The 23,187-nt window shown below is 35.1% G+C and overlaps 1 protein-coding gene across 1 annotated transcript; it reads left to right on the forward strand.

Annotated features, from left to right (window-relative positions):
- Positions 12,654 to 20,757, forward strand: LOC105161326 (ABC transporter G family member 24). Its single transcript, XM_011078973.2, has 14 exons — positions 12,654 to 13,114; positions 13,291 to 13,367; positions 13,834 to 14,088; positions 14,985 to 15,048; positions 15,141 to 15,287; positions 15,389 to 15,423; positions 15,577 to 15,650; positions 16,136 to 17,043; positions 17,606 to 17,902; positions 18,138 to 18,626; positions 19,034 to 19,182; positions 19,531 to 19,820; positions 19,902 to 20,035; positions 20,181 to 20,757. Exons 1-14 carry the CDS (start codon positions 12,864 to 12,866, stop codon positions 20,335 to 20,337), a joined length of 3,327 nt encoding a protein of 1,108 aa, XP_011077275.1. The 5' UTR covers positions 12,654 to 12,863; the 3' UTR covers positions 20,338 to 20,757.

Below are 23,187 nucleotides of genomic sequence, written 5' to 3' on the forward strand. Positions count from 1 at the left end.
ATGGTATTTACTACTCCGACTATTATCCACCAAGGGGTCTACGAAAAAAGTTTGATTGGTGATATATAGGATATTGCTTTATGCTTTTATCAATAATGCATTTCGACTTTTGTAATAGTAGATATGCAACAAGATGTTACGATCTTCTGTAAACATCAAAGTAATAAATGATATGAGATATCTACAAGGGTTTTGTTTTAGTCCATTAACTTGGATCTCGATCAATTTTAGTACACTAATTATGTTAGTTATCACATGTTATACACTATGTTGCAAAAATACTTCAATTAGGCCCTTTGGTGGCCGGATTTTGCTTTCTTTGGCTGTCAAATAGCATGGGCACCGCAGATGCTGTTAAATTGAGAATGTTTTTTTTTTATCTCATGTGGCATTAACATATGCGTTGGCACGTGAGGTGGCATTATTTTGAAGGAAAACATGTTAGTTTTTCCCTTCTAAACATCTATGCCAACTAATAAAAACTTAAAAAAGGGATTCTCTAATACCATGTCTGCTATGGAAGGTCCAATTTTTTGCTACTGTGGAAAGAGAGCTATGGTGAAAACTATTAGAATGGTGTTCAAAAAGCCAATTGAATTGGCGGTTTTGAGAACCATTTAGCAATCTTTATTAATGTGATATTATTTTGATGGATGTAGTAAGCATTCATCTGTGGCACCATATGTTTGTTGTGCTTACTGTTTACGTTGAATGGTATTTTAACGTCACAACAAATGCCCACAGACCAATTGAATAACCCATGTAGTTGGGCTGCGCATTGGATGACAGCTTGAAACCAACTTTTGAGGGTTGTTCCAAACGTTCCAAGTCGATGGTCTCGAGACTGGGCATCGAGAGTCCTATAAAGACTTGCACTAAGTATTGCATTTATTGGATGAGTGCCATGTTTCATCGGCTACAGGCATGGGATGTCTATGCAATTTTAGTGGATTAGTTAACAAGGTTTTTAACTGATCGAACTAACTTGCAGAAATCGTCATATGGAAGTCTTGGAGGCTTAGTCGGTATGGCTTGAATTCTCGACTCTGATAGTATAGGATTAGTCCTTGGACTTGAGGAATCATGACAGTTGCATCCATATGATGGATATATCTTGGATATTGCGAGAGATGATTGTATCTTTGATGTGGTCATTATAAGTCTTGTCCAGTGTAGTGGGATTATGTATTAAGGATGGTGGATTTCAAGATAGAATCTGTTCCCTATCAGTATATGATGGATATATCTCTTATGCGCTTTGAGATGGTTTGGACTCTCTAAGTCTATGACCATAACGATTGGTCGAATAGAAAATAGTTTTCTTTGTCGATCAATAGAGTAAACGTATCTCAAGTATTCAGCATAGTTGTCTGGTCTAGAATGGGAACCAACGCTCAATTTCATGCCCTAGACTATGGCCGGGAGATGGTCAACGAAAGGATCATACTTGTATGAAACTCGAGAGCCTAAAGGTTTACGCCAACATCACCTAGTCTCTAGTGCATGGACTATTGCTAGACGGCCACCCATGGTGACGGGCGTTTTCGATTAATGATTATAAAAAATAATTAATTAAATTAGATTTAATTAATTATTTGTATTGAACACAATGCCCAAGTCTAGATGAGGGTGAACCTAAAGAGTCACACACAAATCACTATGGAATTGGTAGAATTAATTTGCAATTGATTCAAGAAGAAATAAATTTATTTAATTGAATTAAATTAATTCTAAGACAATATATATAAATGATTGGATCATTTATCTAATAATCTATTTGATGGATGTCTCAAGAATTAATTAATTTTGGGCTTAACACCTTTAAATTAATTGAATTAATTTATTAAATTTGGCTTAATTAATTGATTAAATCAATTAATTAGAGATTGGGCTTAGATTTTTTAATTGAATTAAATGAATCTTTGGACTTAGTTTGACTAAAATTAATTTATTAAATATTATCCAATAGACTTTGGTAGAGCTTAATTTGATTTGATGAAATCAAACACGATCCATACTTGAAGTCCAAGCCCATTTGAGGGAGATTGGAGCAAGTTAAGGAGTTGAAACTCCTCACCATGCTAAATATGATGGAGTGGCTATTTCATCATAGTTGGAGGTTTAATGTATGTTTGTGTATAGGTTGCCTTGGAGGCAAACTTGGTAGTTGTTGAATTTTGAATTCAATTGTATATAATATACAAAACTATACACATATCCAACATAACTAGCACATGAGCCACAAAATTTGCTCTTTTTCTCTCTAAAAAATATTCACCTTTTTTTTCTATATTGAATTGAATTAAAATAATCCAAAATCACTAAACAACAGTGTTAGTCCATTTGGTGGTGTGGACAATTTAGATAAATTCTAGTCTGAATTCTCAAGTGAAGAGAATAAGAGAACATAAAAGGAACAACGTACGTTGCTGCTCAATGATAGAAACAAAAAGATAAAGTTTCATGTTTTGTTTCTATACTTTTTGTTTCATCCTCTAGCCACTTGTCTAGTATGTTTATATGTTGATTATTATGCTTTTCACAAACATCGTACACTCGGGAATTTCAAAGACAACACCCCATTGAACTGTTTTAATTTTTTTATTTCACGCTTCCGCCGCGTTCTCGGGCCATACTGATTCTTTCAGTGGTATCAGAGCCTAGTTTGGTGTTGTGCCTTTAGGATTAACACATTAGTATGTGTTGAGCATGAACAACGTATTTATTTTGCTATTGAAAAGCATGTTTTATGGCTTTAGAGCAAGGTTATGTGTTTAGAAAATATGTATTAATTTCGCTTTTAAATTATATATATCTGTGCATTTTTTGAAAATTGAATTTTCTGTAAATGCGTGGTTTTATTTTAGTTTTTAATTGCAAAAATTCAAAAAAATAAAATTTAAAAAATGGAGCAGTACGGGCGTTGCTGCATTCGCTGGCGTGCGTCCCCACAGGACTCACGCTCATGCGCAACGCGTGACACGTAGGCAGGGGTGCCTGCGCGCGCGGCCGACTCTGTTGTTCTAAACGGCTGGCCATTTTATGCCGTTTTTTTCAAAAAATTGGATTTTCCTGATTTCTGTAAGTTTTTGAAATTATTAAATTTGGCTAATTTTAATTTTACTTAGATTGAAATTTTTTAAAATTAAATTGTGTCTTAAATTAATTTGGAAATGGTATCAAAACAAATAAAAAAAAATTGTACATGTATGGATGATATTCTAATTGTATTATTAGTATGTTATTTTCTATATTTAATTATATTTTTGGTATTTGATATTAGATATCTATTGTTAAATACGTGAATGGTATTTATTTGTTTAACATCTTATATTTAATTTAAATGTGTTAATTATTATTTATTCGATAAACAATGGGGATAATCACAAAGCTCATTGGCCGAATGCATGGTTTAATTTTATGTTGGGTGAGGCCTGCATGCTTTTTGTTTTAATTTCATCTTTCGTTTTTAGCCTTAAAATAATAAGGCTTGCTTTCTCCCTCCTTTTGTACTCCCCCAACTTTTGATTGGGCTTTCCAATTTGAATTGTATAAATCTTTTGTTCCAAATAAAGGATGATTAACATGGCACTTTCCAAAAGTGAAATTGTTAGTCAATAATTTTCTTTCCTAGAATTTTCCAACAACTTAGGTGCTTTGGCTGATTTTATTAAATAAAATACAAAACCCAATTAATTTTAATTAAATCTAATTTAATTAAAATTCACTTAATTGAGTCCATCATATATTTAATCCAATTTAATACATGAGCTGAATAAATCTTTATTAATTAATAAGTCCAACTTATTAAATAATAAGTGCAAGCCCAATATAAATTAATCCTATTAATTTATTCTTGGGCTTCTCCATTCATGGATCCCTCTTATTTATAAGTAATCTAATTACTTATGAAATTAATTTTCACTTAATTCCTTGTCCCTTTAGTGATTTATGTGCGACTTTTTAGGTTCACCTTTCAGTTAGATTTGGGCTAGTGTCAAACACTATTATTAATTAAATCTAATTTAATTAATTCTCGATCAACCTTTGATCAAGAAAGCTCATGACCATAGGTGGCCGTCTAGCAATGGTCCATGGCATTAGAGACTAGGCAAATATCAATGTTTTTAGGCTCTCGAGTCCATATGGGTACGGTCCTTCTGTCTACCGAGTCAATATGGGTACGGTCATTTTGTCTACCGTCTCCCGGCCTTAGTCTAGGGCATGAAATTCGGTTTCGGTTCTCATGCTATACTAGGTGCCTATGCTTGATATCTGAGATCGCATTATGCCAAGCTCGACAAAGGAACTTCTTTTTCCTATTCGACCAATAGCTGTGGCCATAGGTTGATAGAGCGTAAATGCATTATCAAGCGCATAGGAGATACATCTATCACGTTTTGACATAGGACGGATCCTATTCCTAGAATTCACCATCCTTGCTACATGCTTTGACTGCACCGGACAAGGCTTAAGATGACATGTTTGAGACATAATCACCTCTCGCACAAAACCAAGATACAGTCATTGCATGCACGTGACTGCAGTGATTCCTTAAGTTTGAGGACTTTTTCCATACTATCGGAGCTGGGGACTCAAGTGATATTGACCAAGCCTCTAACGCTTCCATATAACGATCCCCACGAATCAGTCCAGTGAGTTAATAGCCTTGTCAACTAACCTACTGAAATTGCATAAACGTCAAACGTCTGTTGTCGATGAAACGCGGTACTCATCCAATGAATGCAATACTTAGTGCAAGTCTCAGTAGGACTATTGATGCCCAATCTCGAGGTCCTCGACTTGGAACATTGATAAGTGGCGACTGACCAAACCTTCCCTAGACCCTGTGGGGCCTATTTCATGGGTTGCTACCTTCTTCAGGGAAAGAATTCTTGAGTATAAGTATGATTATAGGGTTATCATGATCGAGAAAGTTTTCTCTGTAGTTGGCTTGTCTTCAAGTTCTTTTGGTTTGGATGCTCATATATTGGTATATTTCTTCCTCTCTTTTTTTGATATTGGTCTTGTTTTCTCATTCTGCTTACTGACCTCTGGTTCGCTTGTCTCAACAAACATTGTGATGGCTTCGCGTAGTCTTCAAATGGGTGCTCGCCATCATCTACAAGTATCTTCTTCCCAAGGCCCTACTCCATCGCGTCCTGTTATTGTGGTGTAAGTGATTCTGAGGACGTTGCTTTTTTTATCTAACTGCTTTACTACATCCCCGGTACCCTCTACTGCTGTTGTGGCTCGAATCGAGGCTATTGCTAAAGGTTGGGGGGGAAATCCTCCCACTGTTGGTATCTCTACTAGACGTAAGAGAAAACTATTAGGGGCTGATGATTCTGATCAGGCGGATGATGATGGTGATGAGCTTCACCTCAACTCCTTGGCTACCAAGGGAATCTCGATTTATGAACCTACGACCACTGCCCTTGCAAAGAAGGATAGCAGGACCTTGAAAGGTGACGCTGGCAAACGAAAGGCCAAGATTTCTTTGTTCTGGAACCTTGGATAATTGCCAAACTGGAAGAGAGCTTCGTTTCTGTTCCCGTGGAGAAGTACATGCCTAATGAAAAAACAGCTAGAAATGATAGAAGGTCTGCTTAAAGAGATGAGGGAGACCTAGTTGGTTGCGAATCCTACTCCCATACTCCGCCTTAACTGGAATGTTCATGAAAATTCTTCTATTTTGGAATCTATTACGGCTGGTGTCTCCTTTGACCTGTATCGTGGAATTCTTTTGCCCATGGACCAAATGGTTTGATTGTAATTTTGTAAATAATATAAAATATTTTACATATATAGATGTAATCTCAGGGAGTGTCAATATAATTTGTCTTTATTTATAAAGTGTTTAGTAAACTTTTTACATAAAGAGTTTATTAGATAAGCTTAATATATACACAAAAATAATTCTTTAAAACCAAGTACTTCCTAATCTTAATGTTCTTTTTAAATAATTACAAAATTCGTCAAATATTTGTAGAAAAGTGATTTCATGACTACCACGAACAAATTTTTTAAACTATACATATGGTAAATTCATGAATTTAGTTTCAACGATGAAAGTGATATTAAATATGTATTTCAACTATTTTATATGATTTACCCTTATTTATTCTCCAGGGAAAATATGTTTTTTTTTTTTATATATATATATAAATCTTTCCTCAATTGGACTTGATGATGTATCTACCAACTTTGGATTAATTAATTTGGCTTGCACCCCATATTTATTAGCCCTTAGATTGAGACTGGAAATTTGTTCCATACCAAAAATGACCTGCCGACCAAGAGGGTGTTTGTATCACCTTATAAACTTTTTACAACATTTTATAACATATTTGAGAGATTATAAGATATTAAAAATTATCTAATAAAAGTTTCAAAAAATGTGCTTATAGAATTAGGGCCTGTTAACTGTTAACTGATAAATACAATTTTAATTAGGGCCTGTTTCTGTAAATCTACTTGTGCAAGTTTAAAAGGAAAGATAAATTTAGATGGCAATCGTTCACAATCTCTTCTTACATATGACACTGATTGGACTGGTATGTGCATGTCAGTTTTGGGGAGTGCATGGGTGAAGCCGTACTGTGCTTGTGACCACACCTCGATTGGAGGATTCATTGTATAGTGAGGCCTGGGATTGCAAGCTGCAAATGACGTGCCCATTTTTTTGTTTTTTCAAATCTCGGTTACAGGCGGATCCTGAGTTGATACCATTGTACGTAGACTTGTAGTTCCATTCTTTCCTTTATTTGGTCTTTGGTCTTTTGTCATGTTTTTAGACAGAATGGCGTGGTCTACTCTTTATCTTGAGGTATTAGTCTTGCAAGACAAGTGCGATTGGCACTGTCTCAAGTCTCAACGGGTCATCGGGGCTGAGCGTCCCAAGCGTCGTGCCGAATGCCTCGTTGTGACAGCATGTTTTCATATCCATCGCAACGATGAAGGATTCCACAATTTGATAATATTATCACTATCCAAGTTCAATGTAGTAAAAATAGATAAGTTCTCGATTTATTTTTAAGATTTTAACAAAGTTTTGATCCTTTTAATTCTGAAGTTGTCGTTACTAATATTCTATAAGTTATATAATTTTATTTTATCCAATCAAATATTTGAAACTAATAAAAGAAAGAATTATCAATTAGTATAACATTAAAAGACGAGTTTTTTATTAATTTTATTTCTCTTGATTCTTAGTTATCCAGTCAAATTTATTTCTGAAAATTGATTTTGTTGAGCTCAGATAAAAATTATATAGTGAGTGAATTATATTGACTATGTAATTTATCTATTATTCATGATAAATTAAAAATTTTATTATAAATAAAAGAATAATCATTATATAATTATTTAGATTTGACTAATTATTCTCAAATAAAAGAAAAGGAGAGAAGAGAAAACAAAATCATAATGTTTGGATTCGTTTTGTTGTGTTTTGTGGAGATAGAAAGAGAAAAACAAAGATAAATAAGTCTGTTTTAGAGATAGTATACATGTTTGGATTTGTTTTTGGAGATAATTTAAAATAAGTATTGTATGTTTAATGTTGTGTTTTGGGAGACAAAAATTACTATTCATTGTCAAATCATATATGTTTTATATATATGTATGTGTATATATATGTATGTATTTATGTTAAAATAGTTTAAAACACCTAGATAAGGTGTTTCTGAATAATGACAAACATTGAGTATGTTTTGACTTGTTCCGAAGATAGCTTGAAAATGAAAACAAACATAGTGAATAGATTTCTAATCTAAATATCACAAAGAGTAGAAATGGAAGTATCTGAGTTAGTTAATGAATGAAAAGACAAGTGGGCAAATGTCTGGTCTCTATTTGCCATTTGCACATTCAATCCCAACTAACTTCATTTAAATATGTTGCTATATCTCTCCACCAAAAATGCCTCAATATTTTTAAAATGGGTGAATAGTAAATTTTCCTATGTGATATTGAAAATGAGCACATTACTTCCTTATGAGAAAAATATAGCAACTTATCATCCTATACTTTTAAAAATGAAGCAATTTACCTCGTTGTATAGGAGGGTAAATTATTGTATTTTAAAAAATATAGGGAGGTAAATCACTATTTATTTTTAATTAGGGGATAATTTGCTCATTTATGATATCACAAGGACGTTCCTTGCATTTTTCCCTTTTCAAAACAATCAATATATTATTATTACAATATCCTTACTCTCCAAAAATACATTGATACTTCTAAATCAATCAAAATATTGTCATTAAAACATTCAGTATCTTTCTCTATGTATCTCTTCCCCCTCTGAATATATTAATATTTCTAAACCAATCAACATACTATTATTACAACGTTCAGTCCGAAAAAACATCGATAGTTCTTAACCAATCAACATATTTTTGTTATAATATTCAATACGCAATACATCAATATATTTTAATCAATCAATAAATTCAATGTAATAATGAAACGACATAGTGCTGTTAAAAGTAGACTTAATATCTACGCTTATAAGAGTTGAACTTATAAAATTTTAATTGTAAAACCTCAACCTCACTATTCAGACAAGAAATCAGTAGTCTCTCTCTTTAATAAATTAATTATAATCATATTATGATAATTGTAATAATCAATGTATATATATATATTTATCAAAGTAAGTTAAATTTAATAAATAATCCATTTTATGTCACATTTGCTCCCAATTATTGTGGTTATTGCACAACGCTATCAATTTTATTTTGATAGAAAATGATAATACAATATTACACAGTAAATTATCATAATTTTACATAAAATGAAATAAGTACCTAAACATTAGACATGGCTTGAATTCATGATCTCATATTTTACATAAATATGTAAACTTTTGCATTTTGTACTGTAAATATTCTCAAACCACCAAAAGAAATACAATTTTTTATCTTAATTAATTACTATGTCTAAAATAAAAAAAATTATGACAAATACTAATTAATCTCGAATATGCAACAACTATAAGCCTTTTTGCAAGCGAGCGTAAAACATCAAACGTAGCTAAAAGTTCATGGTAAATATTAAATCAACTATATAATGAAATTTTAAGTTTTTAGAAATTTTTTATTTAATTATGATAAATAATGATAACTTAATTTTTATAAGGTCGTCATTTTTATAATGTAAGGAATATTTTTTTTTTGCGATATTGAGCCCATAATTGTTGTACCAACATACCCCATTTTATGTTACTTTTTTTCCCAATTATTATCATTATTGGAAAAACTAATTGAGCTTTATTTTCTTATAAATAAAAATGATAATATATAGTTATATCGATATTCTAATCGATAATTCAGCACATTATTTAAGGTTCAAATAGAAATATACCACTACTCTTTACAAAATTACATGTACATTTTCATGAGGAGTGTTAGCGCAGTGTATCTCAAGAGGTGTTTGTATAGGTTTTTGTTTCTGAGTAGGAGATGTAATTGTAATTATAACTACATCATCAAAATCGTGTACTTATAATTTTTATAAACAACGGTATCTGTTTTTGTATTTAAACTTAACCTCGTAAATTCACTCCCTATTTAATAACTATCAAAATAAAATATGGTAATATAAATTATATAAAATGAGATAAATTTCACAAATGATGTAATTTTGTTTTTATTCTTCCAAATTCAGAGAATCAGAGAATCTGAATCTTAAACCGTTATAATATCAAGTGAGAAACCTGAGCTGCTATCCGACATCAGAAACAAACGAAAAACACTTGGAACAAGAAAATCTTTTGGTGTTCTGTCCAAAAAGATTGATTTTATTAATTGCGTGTGTGATGATTTAGAGGCATTTGGAATTGGAATCGGAATTGGACAAAAAGCAAAGTAGCGTGCCGGCAAGTCTTATCCGTCAATCAAGACGTGCACTCCCACCACTTGTTCTCCCTAACCTCAATTCTTTGTAATAATTACATCGCCATCGTCTCAAAATTTGAAAAATTACATTTAATACTTTTAATATTTATTTTTATTTAAAAAATAAATTTATTTTTATTTTTTTTAAAAGATAAGTTTCATTAAAAAAAAAAAAAAGAATAATAGTACAACAGTACTTCTCATCAGGTGTCTCCCTCGACAGGCTAAGGGGATACGCTACACTCGATACAATGCATACGTACTAACAGATCTAGGCAACTTAATATCGAGTATACGCTGACATACATCTTCCACAATTAAGTTAGCCACTACGCTCGGAGACCTCTCCTCATGCTAAAATCGTTTCAGGTTCCTCTCCCTCCAAATATGGTAGACGCACGAACCAAGCAGGGTACGGTAGCCTATATTGATGATGTGTTTCCCTCGTCACTTCCTCGCTCCCCATTCAATATCTCTTGCTCAATCCCTATTGGACCAGTAGAACCGTACAATGCACTGAACAATGCTGAGGCACCGTTTGCTAAATCTACAATGGAAGAATAGGTGGTTATGTGACTCCACCATGTCTTCAATTCTCATGAATGTTATTAATAAAAAATAAATTTATTTACTGATAATATTCATGAGAATTGATAACATAAAAAAAATTAAATAAAAATTTACATTTACTTTCAATTGACTTACAAACTTATTGCAGGTCAAATAAATCGTTTATGACTATAGTATCCTTGTTGTGTGAACAAGTAGTTTGGTCAGAAAAGATCTGTTTGACTTGCAAGAAGTCAGTAATAAATCAGTTGGGAATAAATATGAGCTTTCATTCATTTTTTTTTAATGATATTAGTTAATTTTGTGAATTCTGATTGACGGATGAATCTATTTATTTAATAAAAAAAAATTCAAGAGTACAAAATCTAATTTTTCAACCAACAAAAAGTCTACATATAATTAATCCATACCTTACCGAAACGGTGTAATTGTCCTAATTCTTTCATTCATATTAACTACTTTTTGTCTCCTCTATGTCGCTTACTTTCTTGAATTGATTGGTTGAGCTAAATTGCGTCTCATGTCATAAATAACCGTATAATTCTCAATATAAATTAATATTTTTCTACGTTAAATAATCATCAAATTATTTTTTCATTGAAAAAATATATTCATAATCAATATATAAAAAATATTTAATAAATGCAGCATTTATATTAAAAATAAAATAATAAATCAATATACTACATACACAACAAATGCAATATTTTATTACAACATTAATAATAACTTTTTACTTAAAAGTTTTTTCGGTTGTAATAAACTATGTAACTTAGTAATTAATTACATTTTGCTTTATTCTAATCAAACTATGTATATTTTTCAATTAAAAAATTCAATTCAATTTAAGATGCAAAATAAAAATAAAAAAAAAAGTCCCTCGTACTACAAATCTATATAATATAGGAGCCATCTTGTTCAAATATTTATTAGTAGAATAAATATTACACAGATTAATTTAGAGGTGTAAAATATACTTAATTAACCCAATTTTTTATATTCCTCGAAGCATGTTTTGACTCGAGTTTAAGGATTATTGGAGCATGTCTTGGCTGGCATCAGTATCTAAATCAAAATCACCCAAATTTTATTTTAATACAAAAAAGAATTTGATGTATGACTGTTAAACGACTATCTCATTTAAAATTTAAACTATTAAATCGAAAACATTATTTAATATTAAATGTCTTCACAAGATTTTACACTAAGCAATGTCAGTTTAAATCCCCCAAATTATTTTCTTATCTAATCTTGAAATCCATTAGAAATTACATAAAACTCGGAATTTACGATTATGATTTCAATATATATTGAAGTTTGTGGACTTGTTAAGAGATCATATAATTCTTTAATAGTAATAACAATAATAAGGGATAGTTTCATTTCATTTGTTTATACAAATTATCAATATTTTATGTATAATTACAGAAATTATTTTTTATAATAAAAAAGTAAGATAGTTGGTGTACTGATACTGAAGTTTTTGGAAATATGTATCTGTAACTTTTTAAAAAATATGGGTGGTTTGTGTAAATAATATTAGTATTTTTTACATATAATTATTCAAAAGACAGGAGTCATTTGTGTAAACAGATCATAAATCAGAGAGTATATTATGAATGCCCCCTGATTGTCTGAGCTTTCTTGGAGTTTGGCATAATTTTGAGTATCCCTAATTATTTGAAAAATTATAAATACCTCATGATGTTTGATAAAATACCTCATTTTGTCATTGCTATAATTATTTTATCCAAAATCGAAAATTTGTAAATAAATTGGACGAGGTGTATGAAAAATCTGAAAAGTTGTAACAACCTGTTCAATTAATTCATAAAAAAGTTTCATAAATTTTTAAAATAGTTAAAATTATAATTAATATTCCACAAGGGTATGTTGACCACTTTACCACAAAAAATTGATGGACAGCTAGCGAATACTATTAGATTGAACTAATTATTAAACGGCTGTTAAAATCAAGGAGATATTAGTAATTTTTTTAACAACAAAAAAATATTATAATTACATCAAATATAAAAAAATCTCATCCTATTTGTCCTAATAATAATAATAATAACAATAATAATAATAATAAGACCATTACATAAATTTTCTTACATAAGAGTAATATGTGATGTACGAAGACGACGGGAACTCCCTCCAATTGCAGAAACACACCAACTGTAGGCATATTATTCAACTTATATTTCAAAGAACTCCCCACATGGCAGATTCTGACCACCTCTCCCCCAGTTGTTTACATTAAAAATTCTCTCAATCTTTTCAATCATCACCACCTTCGGTTTCATCACCCACCCCACCCCACCCCACCACTCCACATTGGGTTTTGCCTGTCAAATTTCAGAGTTCTTGTTTGTCGGGCTCTGCAAAAGAATGAGGAGGAAGCTGGGCTCATCCACTATCACATTTACTTCCTATACCTGCATTGTTATATTCTTGTTCTTGCAATCCAGCTCCCTGCGGTTAGTGCTGTGCCAATTGGATGAGTTTAGTCCACCCCAGTTGCAAAGCCCGGCCGCTCTTGATTTCCTCACTCAAGTAGCTTACAGCAGGCTTGAAAATCTCACCTCCGATCTTCTCTCCAGTAAACTCGTCCAAGATTATAGCTATTGCATTGAGAATCCGTAATCCCTTTTCCCATTTTCTCTTTTTGTCTAATCATGTTTTTCTTTTGTTTCTTGAAATTTGATGGGGAAAAAGGAAAAGAAGGAGTCAGGGGGTGGTATCTTGAGGGATGGTTGTGTTTATTGATTGTTGTTGCTACTTATGTTTAATTCTTTTCCTTTTCTCTTTCTTTCAGGGAAGCTGAATGGAATACAGCTTTCAATTATTCTTCGGATGTGAGTTTCTTGACTGCTTGCTTGTCCAAAACTGGAGGTAATGTGCCTTTCTCTGTTTGGTTCCAAGAGAAAAAGAATGTGCATTAGGGACATGGAAAAAGGTTGTTGGATTTTACTTGTCTAGTTGATGGTTCGAGTTTGTATGTTGTTGTATAAGTGTAAAGTTTTGATTGGAAAAGGTTGTGACGGTCAGCTCGCCGAGGACAAGATTGCAGGGGGAGTATTTTATGTTACTATGGTGAAACGAGACTCCGTGATTCTTCTTAGTAATCCAATTTTAGTTAGGTTTTGATCTGAATTTTGATTGGAACCGACATTGGAAATGGACTAAGTTCTGATTTTGTGGAGTCAAATTCATCATTTTAGCATGATGACTTCAAAACTGTTGATTAGTTTTCTAGTCAAACCCCTCAAGACAGTGATTCTAGCTTCCTTATGATCTGTTCAGTGATTAGTTTAGCATCTCCAATATCCATCATCTGAATATCTTGCTTGTTGGGCAGATGTTACTCGGCGGTTATGTACAGCAGCAGAAGTGGAAGTGTATTTTGATAGCTTGAACAATGGGGGGTTGAAGCCTAACAGGAACTGTAATTCCTCCTATTGGGTTCCAGGTTGTGAGCCAGGATGGGCGTGTAGCGCTGATACGGAAGAGCCAGTAGACCTAAAGAATTCTCAAGAGATACCGGCTAGAGGATCTGATTGCCAGTCCTGTTGTGAAGGTTTCTTCTGCCCGTACGGTATCACTTGCATGATACGTAAGTCTTTGAGTAACTTTTAGTTTTCAATGCATTAACTTTAAGATGCTACATCCTATATATACAGTCTTTGTGTGGTATTTTGAGTATATCCATTCCACGAGTGAGATCTACTTCTAGGCCTATTTTGCTAACAAACAAATATGAAATTAGTGAATTAAATCACCTTAATAGGATTAATTAAATTGAACTCCCATGAGAGTTAATGTAATTACTAACTATGACCCCTTTATGAAATTACTAAAACCGCAGTCCGAATTTACAATGCTTACATAATACATTCCACTCCATTCAGTTTAATTGATTGAAATGTTTAGAAACGTGATGGAATGTCAATTTTCTGTTTCAAGAAACATAAAATCATAACAATACCATCTCTAATTTTAGAAGCGATGAAACTATGAAGTTCTTTTAATGGTCTGTAATTACACTAATTTATAGGGAAAGGTAACCTTATAACAATAGTTTGAGTGTAAGTACTACAAGAACGAGCCCTAATAGGTCATAAGTTCAAGTACCCCTAGTGCATTCTGGTTACCTAACTTAGATTCTCCAAAAGAGTTCCTTGTTTGCTCGCAGGCCCCTTGTTGTTATCCTTGCCAATGTCAATACATCTATTCTATCTCATTTCTTAGCTGGAACGTCTACAGATGTCTAGGAAATCCATCTACGACGAGTTCATGAAAATCTTAGCTGTTCTCGGCATCACTTATTAGTCTTCATATTGATACATAGATTTCCCTTTTTGATCTACTATGCATCTATCTATCTGTTTCTACTTGTGCTTATTATTTTTTAATTCCCTTGCAATGTGCATTGAGCAATGAGATTTATTCTGAAAAACGCACTCGTCAACAGTTGAAGTCATCTTTGATCATCTTCTTTGAACTCTGTAGCCTGTCCATTGGGTTCCTACTGCCCACTTGCTACCCTGAATAAGGATACAGCGAGATGTGAACCGTAAGTCTGAACATCTGTTACAACACTTTTTTGATCTTTGTTCTTCCCAATGCTATGATGTGCATAACATATTTATCCATGGAATTCTTCAGATATAGTTACCAACTTCCACCTGCACAACCAAACCATACTTGTGGTGGTGCAAATATTTGGGCAGATGCCCACACAAGTACTGAGATATTCTGTTCTGCTGGTTCCTACTGTCCAACAAGTACGGAGAGAATAGCTTGTAGCAGCGGGTAGCGACTTTCTGTCAGCAGAACTCTGTCAAACTATCTTTTAATTTTTTACTTTGGACCCGCAAGGTTTCAGTGTTAATACTTCTCATTGACATTCTCAGGAACTACTGTCCAATGGGTTCTACGGATCAGAGACGTAAGTTCTTGGATAAACCGAGTAAAAGTGCTCAAATATTGTTGTACTCTTTCCTTATGCATTTAAAAAGACATAATTTGTTATAGTCTATTAGCGAGTGGATATCTTGAGAAATTATCCCTACATTTTTCTCATTGTCTGATAAATTTATAGGATGTTTCAAGTTGACTACATGCGACTCCAGAGCAGCAAGTCAGAATATTCATGCGTATGGAGTTATGCTAATCGTATGTTGTCCTATCTGTATTCTTTACTACAAGAGCTGGTTACAATTCCTTTGGCTTGTGATCATGTACATCCTCTTGTTTTCCCCATTTTCATCTTCCTCTTTTTTTTTTTTTTTTTTTTCTTTTGGCTATGTTGGTTCCATGTAGACCTGAGAGAGTTCCAGGTTCATATTATAAGTAGTTCTTTCAAAGAAAATGATGTTGCCTGTCTGTCTTTCATATATGACTGGAATACAGATGGTACTGTGGATAAGTACCCGCAAACTTGTCTCTGAGATGAGAATGTTACAGTGGTGCCGTATTTCCTAAGGGCCTTTTCCTTTCTTCTGGGTATTGAATAATTTCTTGATATTCAATGAATCATCCTTGAAAGTCAGTCCCATGTTCCCCATTACTGGATATATAGCATTTCTTACACCTATTTTCTTGCATAAACTCCTTTTTGTTTCTGCTGTGGTATTTGATGCTACCACAAATAATTGCAGGCTGCATTAAGCACTCTTCTGCTGATTATATACAACTGTTCTGATCAAATTCTTACTACACGAGAAAGGAGATATGCCAAATCCAGAGAAGCAGCTGCAAGAACTGTGAGGGAAAAGACGCAAGCACGTGCAAGGTGGAAAACTGCAAAAGAAGCTGCTAAAAAGCATGCCATTGAACTACACTCTCAATTTTCTGGCAAATTTTCTAAGAGGAACGTCACACATTCTGAACAAGATAAGATATTGAATCACGCAGAAAATGGAACAACAGATGATTTATACCCGTCTATGTCAACTGTCTCTCAGCTATCAACCTCTGCATCTGAAAGCAAGAGTACAGAACCCAGCCATTATGTGGACATGAAACACGGGAAGGAAGATGAAAGTAGTAGCTTTGAGGTTTTTGATTCTGGAAACAAAAATATGAAAAAGAAAACTTCAAAAGATAAAGAAATTCATACTCATAGTCAGATTTTTAAGTATGCATATTCACAACTCGAGAAAGAGAAAGCTCAGCAGCAACAAAATAAGAGCCTTACCTTCTCAGGAGTCATTTCAATGGCCACAAACAAAGAAACTAGGAAAAGGCCTCTGATTGAGATTGCTTTCAGAGACCTAACTGTCACTCTGAAAGGCAAACATAAAAATCTATTGAGGTGTGTCACTGGAAGGATAAGGCCTGGCCGCATTACGGCTATCATGGGCCCATCAGGAGCTGGGAAAACAACTTTTCTTTCAGCTCTGGCTGGAAAAGCAGTTGGATGCACGGTTAACGGCTTGATTTTAATTAACGGAAAGACAGTTTCGATTCACTCCTACAGAAAAATCATTGGTTTTGTGCCACAAGATGATATTGTGCATGGAAACTTGACTGTGGAGGAAAATCTATGGTTTAGTGCAAGGTGCAGGTATGTGATGTTTAGTTCGTATTTGATGTGAATCCAATATGATTTACTAAAATTGGCGGGCATTACGCATAACTTTTGACTAGAAATATAAAATCAAAGGAAATTATACAAAATTCTGCGAGTTCTGAAGTTACAAAGGGAGCCTGAGTTACATGTTTCTACATCCTCTTTTCCCATCTCCCCCTATTTTGTAATAGCTTCATTTTTTTTCCTTATCTTATAGAAGAGATAGAGAAACAGAGAAATCACATTTGGTGTCGTCGTTCATTAGACATGTAATTGAAAATGACTACTGAGTGATGTCAAAATTTTTCCAAAACAGAAGCAAAAAGAAAATAGGTGCAGTGTATGAATTTTTCTTATTGGAACGAGTGTTTAGGCCAATAAAGTGTTTTGTTCATTAATGTTATCATGTTGTACTGAGAGAAGACTATAACCTCAAAAAGCACTTCCTCATCATGTTCGAGTCCTAGATCTTTGTTTCATTTCCACCTTTTACTGTTTGAAACGACTACAACATGAAATTCTGTATTAACTGCATTTACATTTTAAACTTTTGAAGACTGTCTGCAGATTTACCAAAGCCAGACAAGTTTCTCATCGTTGAAAGGGTTATCGAGTACTTGGGATTGCAGACGATTCGGGGTTCCTTAGTTGGAACAGTGGAGAAGCGAGGTATCTCTGGAGGCCAGAGGAAACGAGTTAATGTTGGTCTTGAGTTAGTAATGGAACCATCTTTATTATTCTTGGACGAACCAACTTCTGGGCTAGACAGCTCATCTTCACAGCTACTTCTTAGAGCACTTAGGCGAGAAGCTCTTGAGGGGGTAAATATCTGTATGGTTGTCCATCAACCAAGGTAATAGTTACCACCCAAAGATTATATTTTTAGGCCTTATTGAATTGAACAATGCACATTCAATTTATGAAGTGGAATTTCTTTCCGCATGACTTATGTGAAAACCTAGGATGAGATACACGAATTTTTATGCTAAAGGAATCAGAACTAAAATTTGAGCTATACTTTTTTACCTTCACTGACAGCCTTCCAAGTTACACTTTCCTTGATAATTTGCTGTGTGCTTTCTTTCCAGCTATACATTGTTACAGATGTTTGATGATTTGATACTCCTAGCAAAAGGGGGCCTCACCGTCTATCATGGTCCGGTGAAAAGAGTTGAAGAATACTTTGCTGGTCTTGGCATCATTGTTCCAGAGCGTGTCAATCCTCCAGATTACTTTATTGACATTTTGGAGGGGATGGTTAAAACAAGCTCAAGCTCCGGCGTGAGTTACACGGAACTTCCTGTTAGATGGATGCTACATAACGGTTATCCTATTCCACCAGATATGAGAGCTAATACTTCTGCAACTGCTACGCCAACATTAAACATTGACCACGGTTACGACTTTCCCGGTTCCGTTACTGAGGAACAGTCCTTTGCTGGAGAAGTCTGGCAAGATGTTAAAGCTAATGTGGAGAGAAAACGTGATATGATAAGACACAACTTCCTGAAGTCAGCTGACTTGTCGTATCGAAGAACCCCAAATATTTTCTTACAGTACAAGTACTTCCTTGGAAGGTATACAATTAAAACTGATAATTGCATTAACATCCATCAAGTATGGCTAACATTACATCTTCCCTATTATTTGATTTCCAGATAGACCCGCTCTAGGTGATGTTTTCATTTGATTGAGGAGATGCCAATATAAATGATAGGGTTTATCGGTCTATATGCATAAGAACCTACTGACATGGGTTGTTTGTCTAATTGTTTGGAATGGTAAGGTGGTTTCTGTAACTTCACCATAGCCAGAAGAGTGAATTGTAACTCTCACTAATTACAAATCTCTTCTGATTTGGTATTTGATTTAAACCATTTTGGTTACTTTGACTGCAAACAGTACTCTTTCTTGTGCTAAAATATTAACTGTTTTATCTCAGCAAAATTTGTCTCTGATTTCCTCTCTATGATGACAACCTCAGGGTTGGTAAGCAGCGAATGCGAGAAGCGAAAACACAAGCAGTAGACTATCTCATCCTGTTAATTGCTGGGGCCTGCTTGGGATCACTTACTAAAGCAAATGAGGCATCCTTCGGTTTTGCTGCTTATACCTATACGATAATTGCTGTCTGTAAGTTTCTAAATGTTCCAGTTTCGTTATACTTGAGCTGATATCCATTCATTATGCATCACTTATCTTTGTTAAAAACCTTCAAGCTTGCACCATTTATCCTCAAACTAGAAGAGAACTAAACTGTTAAGATGTTTGCATGTAGAGTATTACTCGCTCTCCCTCTCTCTCTCTCTCTCTCTCTTTCTCTCTCTCTCTCTCTCTCTCTCTCTCTATCTATCTATCTATCTCTATCTATCTATCTATCTATCGCCCTCCTTCTCACACACACACATAGAGGGAGATGCATAGGTTTGCTGCGCCACTTGTTTCTTACTGTTTCTTTTATATCTAACTTGCAAATTTCAGCTTTGCTGTGCAAGATTGCGGCTTTGAGGTCATTTTCCCAGGACAAGTTACAATACTGGAGAGAAAGTGCTTCTGGCATTAGCAGCCTGGCTCATTTTGTGTCCAAGGACACAGTTGACCTATTCAATACACTGATAAAGCCCATGGTCTATCTCTCGATGTTTTATTTCTTCAGCAATCCAAGATCGTCCTTTGCGTATAACTATATTGTCTTGCTCTGCCTCGTTTACTGTGTAACTGGTATAGCTTATGCATTGGCCATTTTCCTCGACCCCGGCCCTTCCCAGCTGGTAACTACACACCCTCTCTTCATAGCAGTTATTAGTTTGAGCTTCCACTATCATAATAGATATCATCTGATTTTCCTGTAGTGTTCGGTACTACTTCCGGTGGTTTTGACCCTCATTTCGACTCAGTTGAATGCAAGCAAAATTGTGAAAGATTTAGCGAGCTTTTGTTATCCGAAGTGGGCACTAGAAGCATTTGTGATTGCAAATTCTGAACGGTATGCTGCTACTCCTTTTTCCATGAGTACGTCTCAAACTTATACTAGGAAATTGCAAGATAAAAATAGTTGAACCCTGTACAGTCTCGAATTTCCTTGACGATGTTGAGCCAACCGATTTACTGATTATACAATTTGATTACAGGTACTATGGTGTGTGGCTCCTAACACGTTGTGGCGTGCTCCAAAAATACGGCTATAACGTCCATAATTGGGCTCTTCGTCTAACTTTCCTCATTCTTGCTGGTGTAGTTTTCCGCGCCATAGCTTTCATCGGTATGATAACTTTCCAAAAGAAATGAGTTAAACCTCGCTTCGTCAAAGTAACATAATGAAGTAGAACAGTCCTGAAAAAGGACATCGGTTTTTGTTCAAACAACGACTTCTAAAAGAAACAAGGCCAGCATCCATTTGATCTGCATACCTCCTTATTACAGGAAGCAGATGTTTTACTAGGTAGTTTACTGGTAATGAATGAAGCTCTGCTGGACAATGTTGTATAACTAGGTTGAATGTTTCCTAGGATCTGTTTCTTGGGCTGCGAGAGCACCATTACTGCACCAGTCCAACGATTTACCACGAAGTGGTGACAGACACGTATATTTTGTACAAATCTTTTCATTTTTCAAGTCGCTACTATTCATTTGATCGCAGACATTCATAGAACACCTCTAACAAAGGGATAACTAGTCAATTTTGAAATAATTTATCGTCTATCTTATTCAGAAATATGCTAATTGTATATTCTTGTGTTGTATTTTGGCTGTTTTTGCCTGAGTGAATTTTTACTTAGTCCTCTCAAACTAATGTGTTCCACTTGGATCTTTTTTATTAATTTTTATAGATGTGGTAATTATATCATTACATTAACGTTTTAATAATCGATCAAAACATCAATAAATTTCTCTGTAGCAATCAAGATATAAAGTATTTGAACAATGATACTATTTTGATGAATATTTATTTAAAAAGAAAAATTCTATTAAATTATCTATTAGTGATGCGTGCAGTTTTAGCACAAGTACAAATCTCTGGGATCTTGGTGATGAATTTAGGCTAATCGAATGAAAGTTTTTGAGAGAGAGAGAGAGAGCTTGCAAAACAAAAGTTAACACTCAACGCTTAAGTTAGTACTAGATTCGAAGAATAATAATTCAAATAACGAAAAAATATTAGAAGAATGAGATGTAATGTTGGAGAAATAAGAATAGATTAAGTAAATGAAGGTGATAGTAGATTATCAAAGCAGTAGTTGAGTTTCTACAGCGTGAAGGCGTCCCTCTGCGGGGGTATGGACCTCCTATTTATAGCAGATTGTCCTCCTTGCCGTGGAACTGATACTGCTTCCTATTCCTGAGAAAAATGAGTAGAGTTAGTTGAGGTAAAGCGTAATTGAATTCTCTTTTTTAGGGATTATGCTATGAGGATTAGTTATTTGAGTGAGGGAGAGAGTCCAAGATAGAGGAGAACTCCTAGCCCTCTGGGAGTCTGCCGGGCGTTAGAGTCTAGGCTTTACGGGGAGGCCTTCCGTCACGCGTAATCTCCATTAGCCATGGGGGAGCCCGTGTGTATGCCACGTATGCTTTAGGGATTGATATGTGCATGAAGGTTGGGCCGGTTACAGGAGTTTCGGGCTAGGCGAATCGGGCCGTGTGCCTTAGGCCTCTTTCCTCATTATGGGCATACGTAAGTGGGGCGTCTAGGCTTCTTACCTCGTTCTTGGGCCAGACTATGCTGGGCTATACCCATTATTCAGTCCCCCCATTCTAATGAAGAGGGGCACCCTAACTCCTTCTTAGAGTATGAGTTCTTGCTCCCTTCGATCTAGGAGGAATCCTTCTATCCAATGGGGAAGGGATCCTTTCTCATTTGTGTTTTTCCACCTACATGTGTCCTTTTGTTTATCCGTATTTCAAGCAGCACATTTCTGCTCCTATTAGGGAATGATGGCTAGGCCTAAGCCTAGCCTTCTCGATTGTTGGGAGGTGATAAATGCCTCCGCCACATGCAGAGACGGTTACGAGCCCCTTCCATCACTGGCGATTACTGGAGCGTGCCTGCAACTTCTCCCCCACGTCTTAAAATAAGCAACTCCCCCCTTATTTCTTCTTCTTTCCTTTTTCTTGAAGCATCAACTGTTCTTTCCATTAGAGAGCCTTGTAAGTATCTTGTTCCCCTTCTTCTGAAGTTTTTCTAAGTATTTGTAGTGTAGAATATGTCATCTTCCGATGACTCGATCCATTTTATGGGTGAGACTTTTGCGGACAATGATCCCTCGGAGGCGACTTCGAGGGAGATGGGTGGTCTTTCGCCTGGTTTCCCTCGAGGCCTAGGAGGAGTCTCCGCCAAGCAGCGGCGGCGGCCCATCATTTAGTCGATGAGGAGGACATCGATCTTGAGGGGGGGAAATGAAAGGGAGGATTCTTCCCCTGGAGAGGGGGAGAGGGAGGTTTCTCCTTTGCCTCTAGAGTGGGGTTCTTCCATTCTCAAGTTCATGGGGATAGAGTAGTTAATACAGAAGTATTACATCCCTCTGTCCTTGTCCTTTATACGCCCTCCCCAAGAGTCGTCCTCACCTTCCTCCCCCCAACTACTTGACGTTCTTTTATGCTCAGTTGAACTCAGGCCTTCGTTTCCCCATTCCCTCCTTCTACTCTGATGTGGTACGTGGTTTTGGTGTCCCCTCTAAAGCAGTTAGTCCCTAACTGCTTCAAAACCTTTGGCCAATTTTTTCATGATTTTTCGTTTTCATTAGTTTCCTGTTTCTGCCAGTATCTTTGCTCAATGCTATCATTTGGAAAGAGCAGCGATGGGTTTTTTTGTGTTCATGCCTCGCCCTGGAATCTCCTTCCTACCTTCCCTCCATCCCCCAAAAATTGGAAGAAGAGCTTCTTTTTTATTTTCCCCTCTCGCCTTTGGTCCTTCCCTGACCAATGGATTCTGGAGACCCCTTCTCCTCTTCAGGTTGAGGAAAGGTCCATTATGTTGACCTTCTTGCGGGACATATTGAACGACAACCCTTATGATTGCCGGTTCCTAGTCGATGAAAGACTGCTGGGCCAGTTCGGTTCAAGTCCTCGGGTGGAGCCCTTGGGGGACTCTTTGGGTACTTTTGTTAGTGCTTTTTGTCTTTTCTTTGTTCATACTAATTC

The sequence above is a fragment of the Sesamum indicum genome, linkage group LG4 (genome assembly GCF_000512975.1).
Source record: "Sesamum indicum cultivar Zhongzhi No. 13 linkage group LG4, S_indicum_v1.0, whole genome shotgun sequence".
Lineage (NCBI taxonomy): Eukaryota > Viridiplantae > Streptophyta > Magnoliopsida > Lamiales > Pedaliaceae > Sesamum > Sesamum indicum.

Bases quoted from the DNA above. Each gene is read 5' to 3' on its own strand.
- LOC105161326 (XM_011078973.2), top strand. From the start codon at position 12,864: ATGAGGAGGAAGCTGGGCTCATCCACTATCACATTTACTTCCTATACC. The intron at 17,903-18,137 runs GTAATAGTTACC...CTTTCTTTCCAG, and splicing joins ATGGTTGTCCATCAACCAAG to CTATACATTGTTACAGATGT. The intron at 20,036-20,180 runs GTATGCTGCTAC...ATTTGATTACAG, and splicing joins GTGATTGCAAATTCTGAACG to GTACTATGGTGTGTGGCTCC.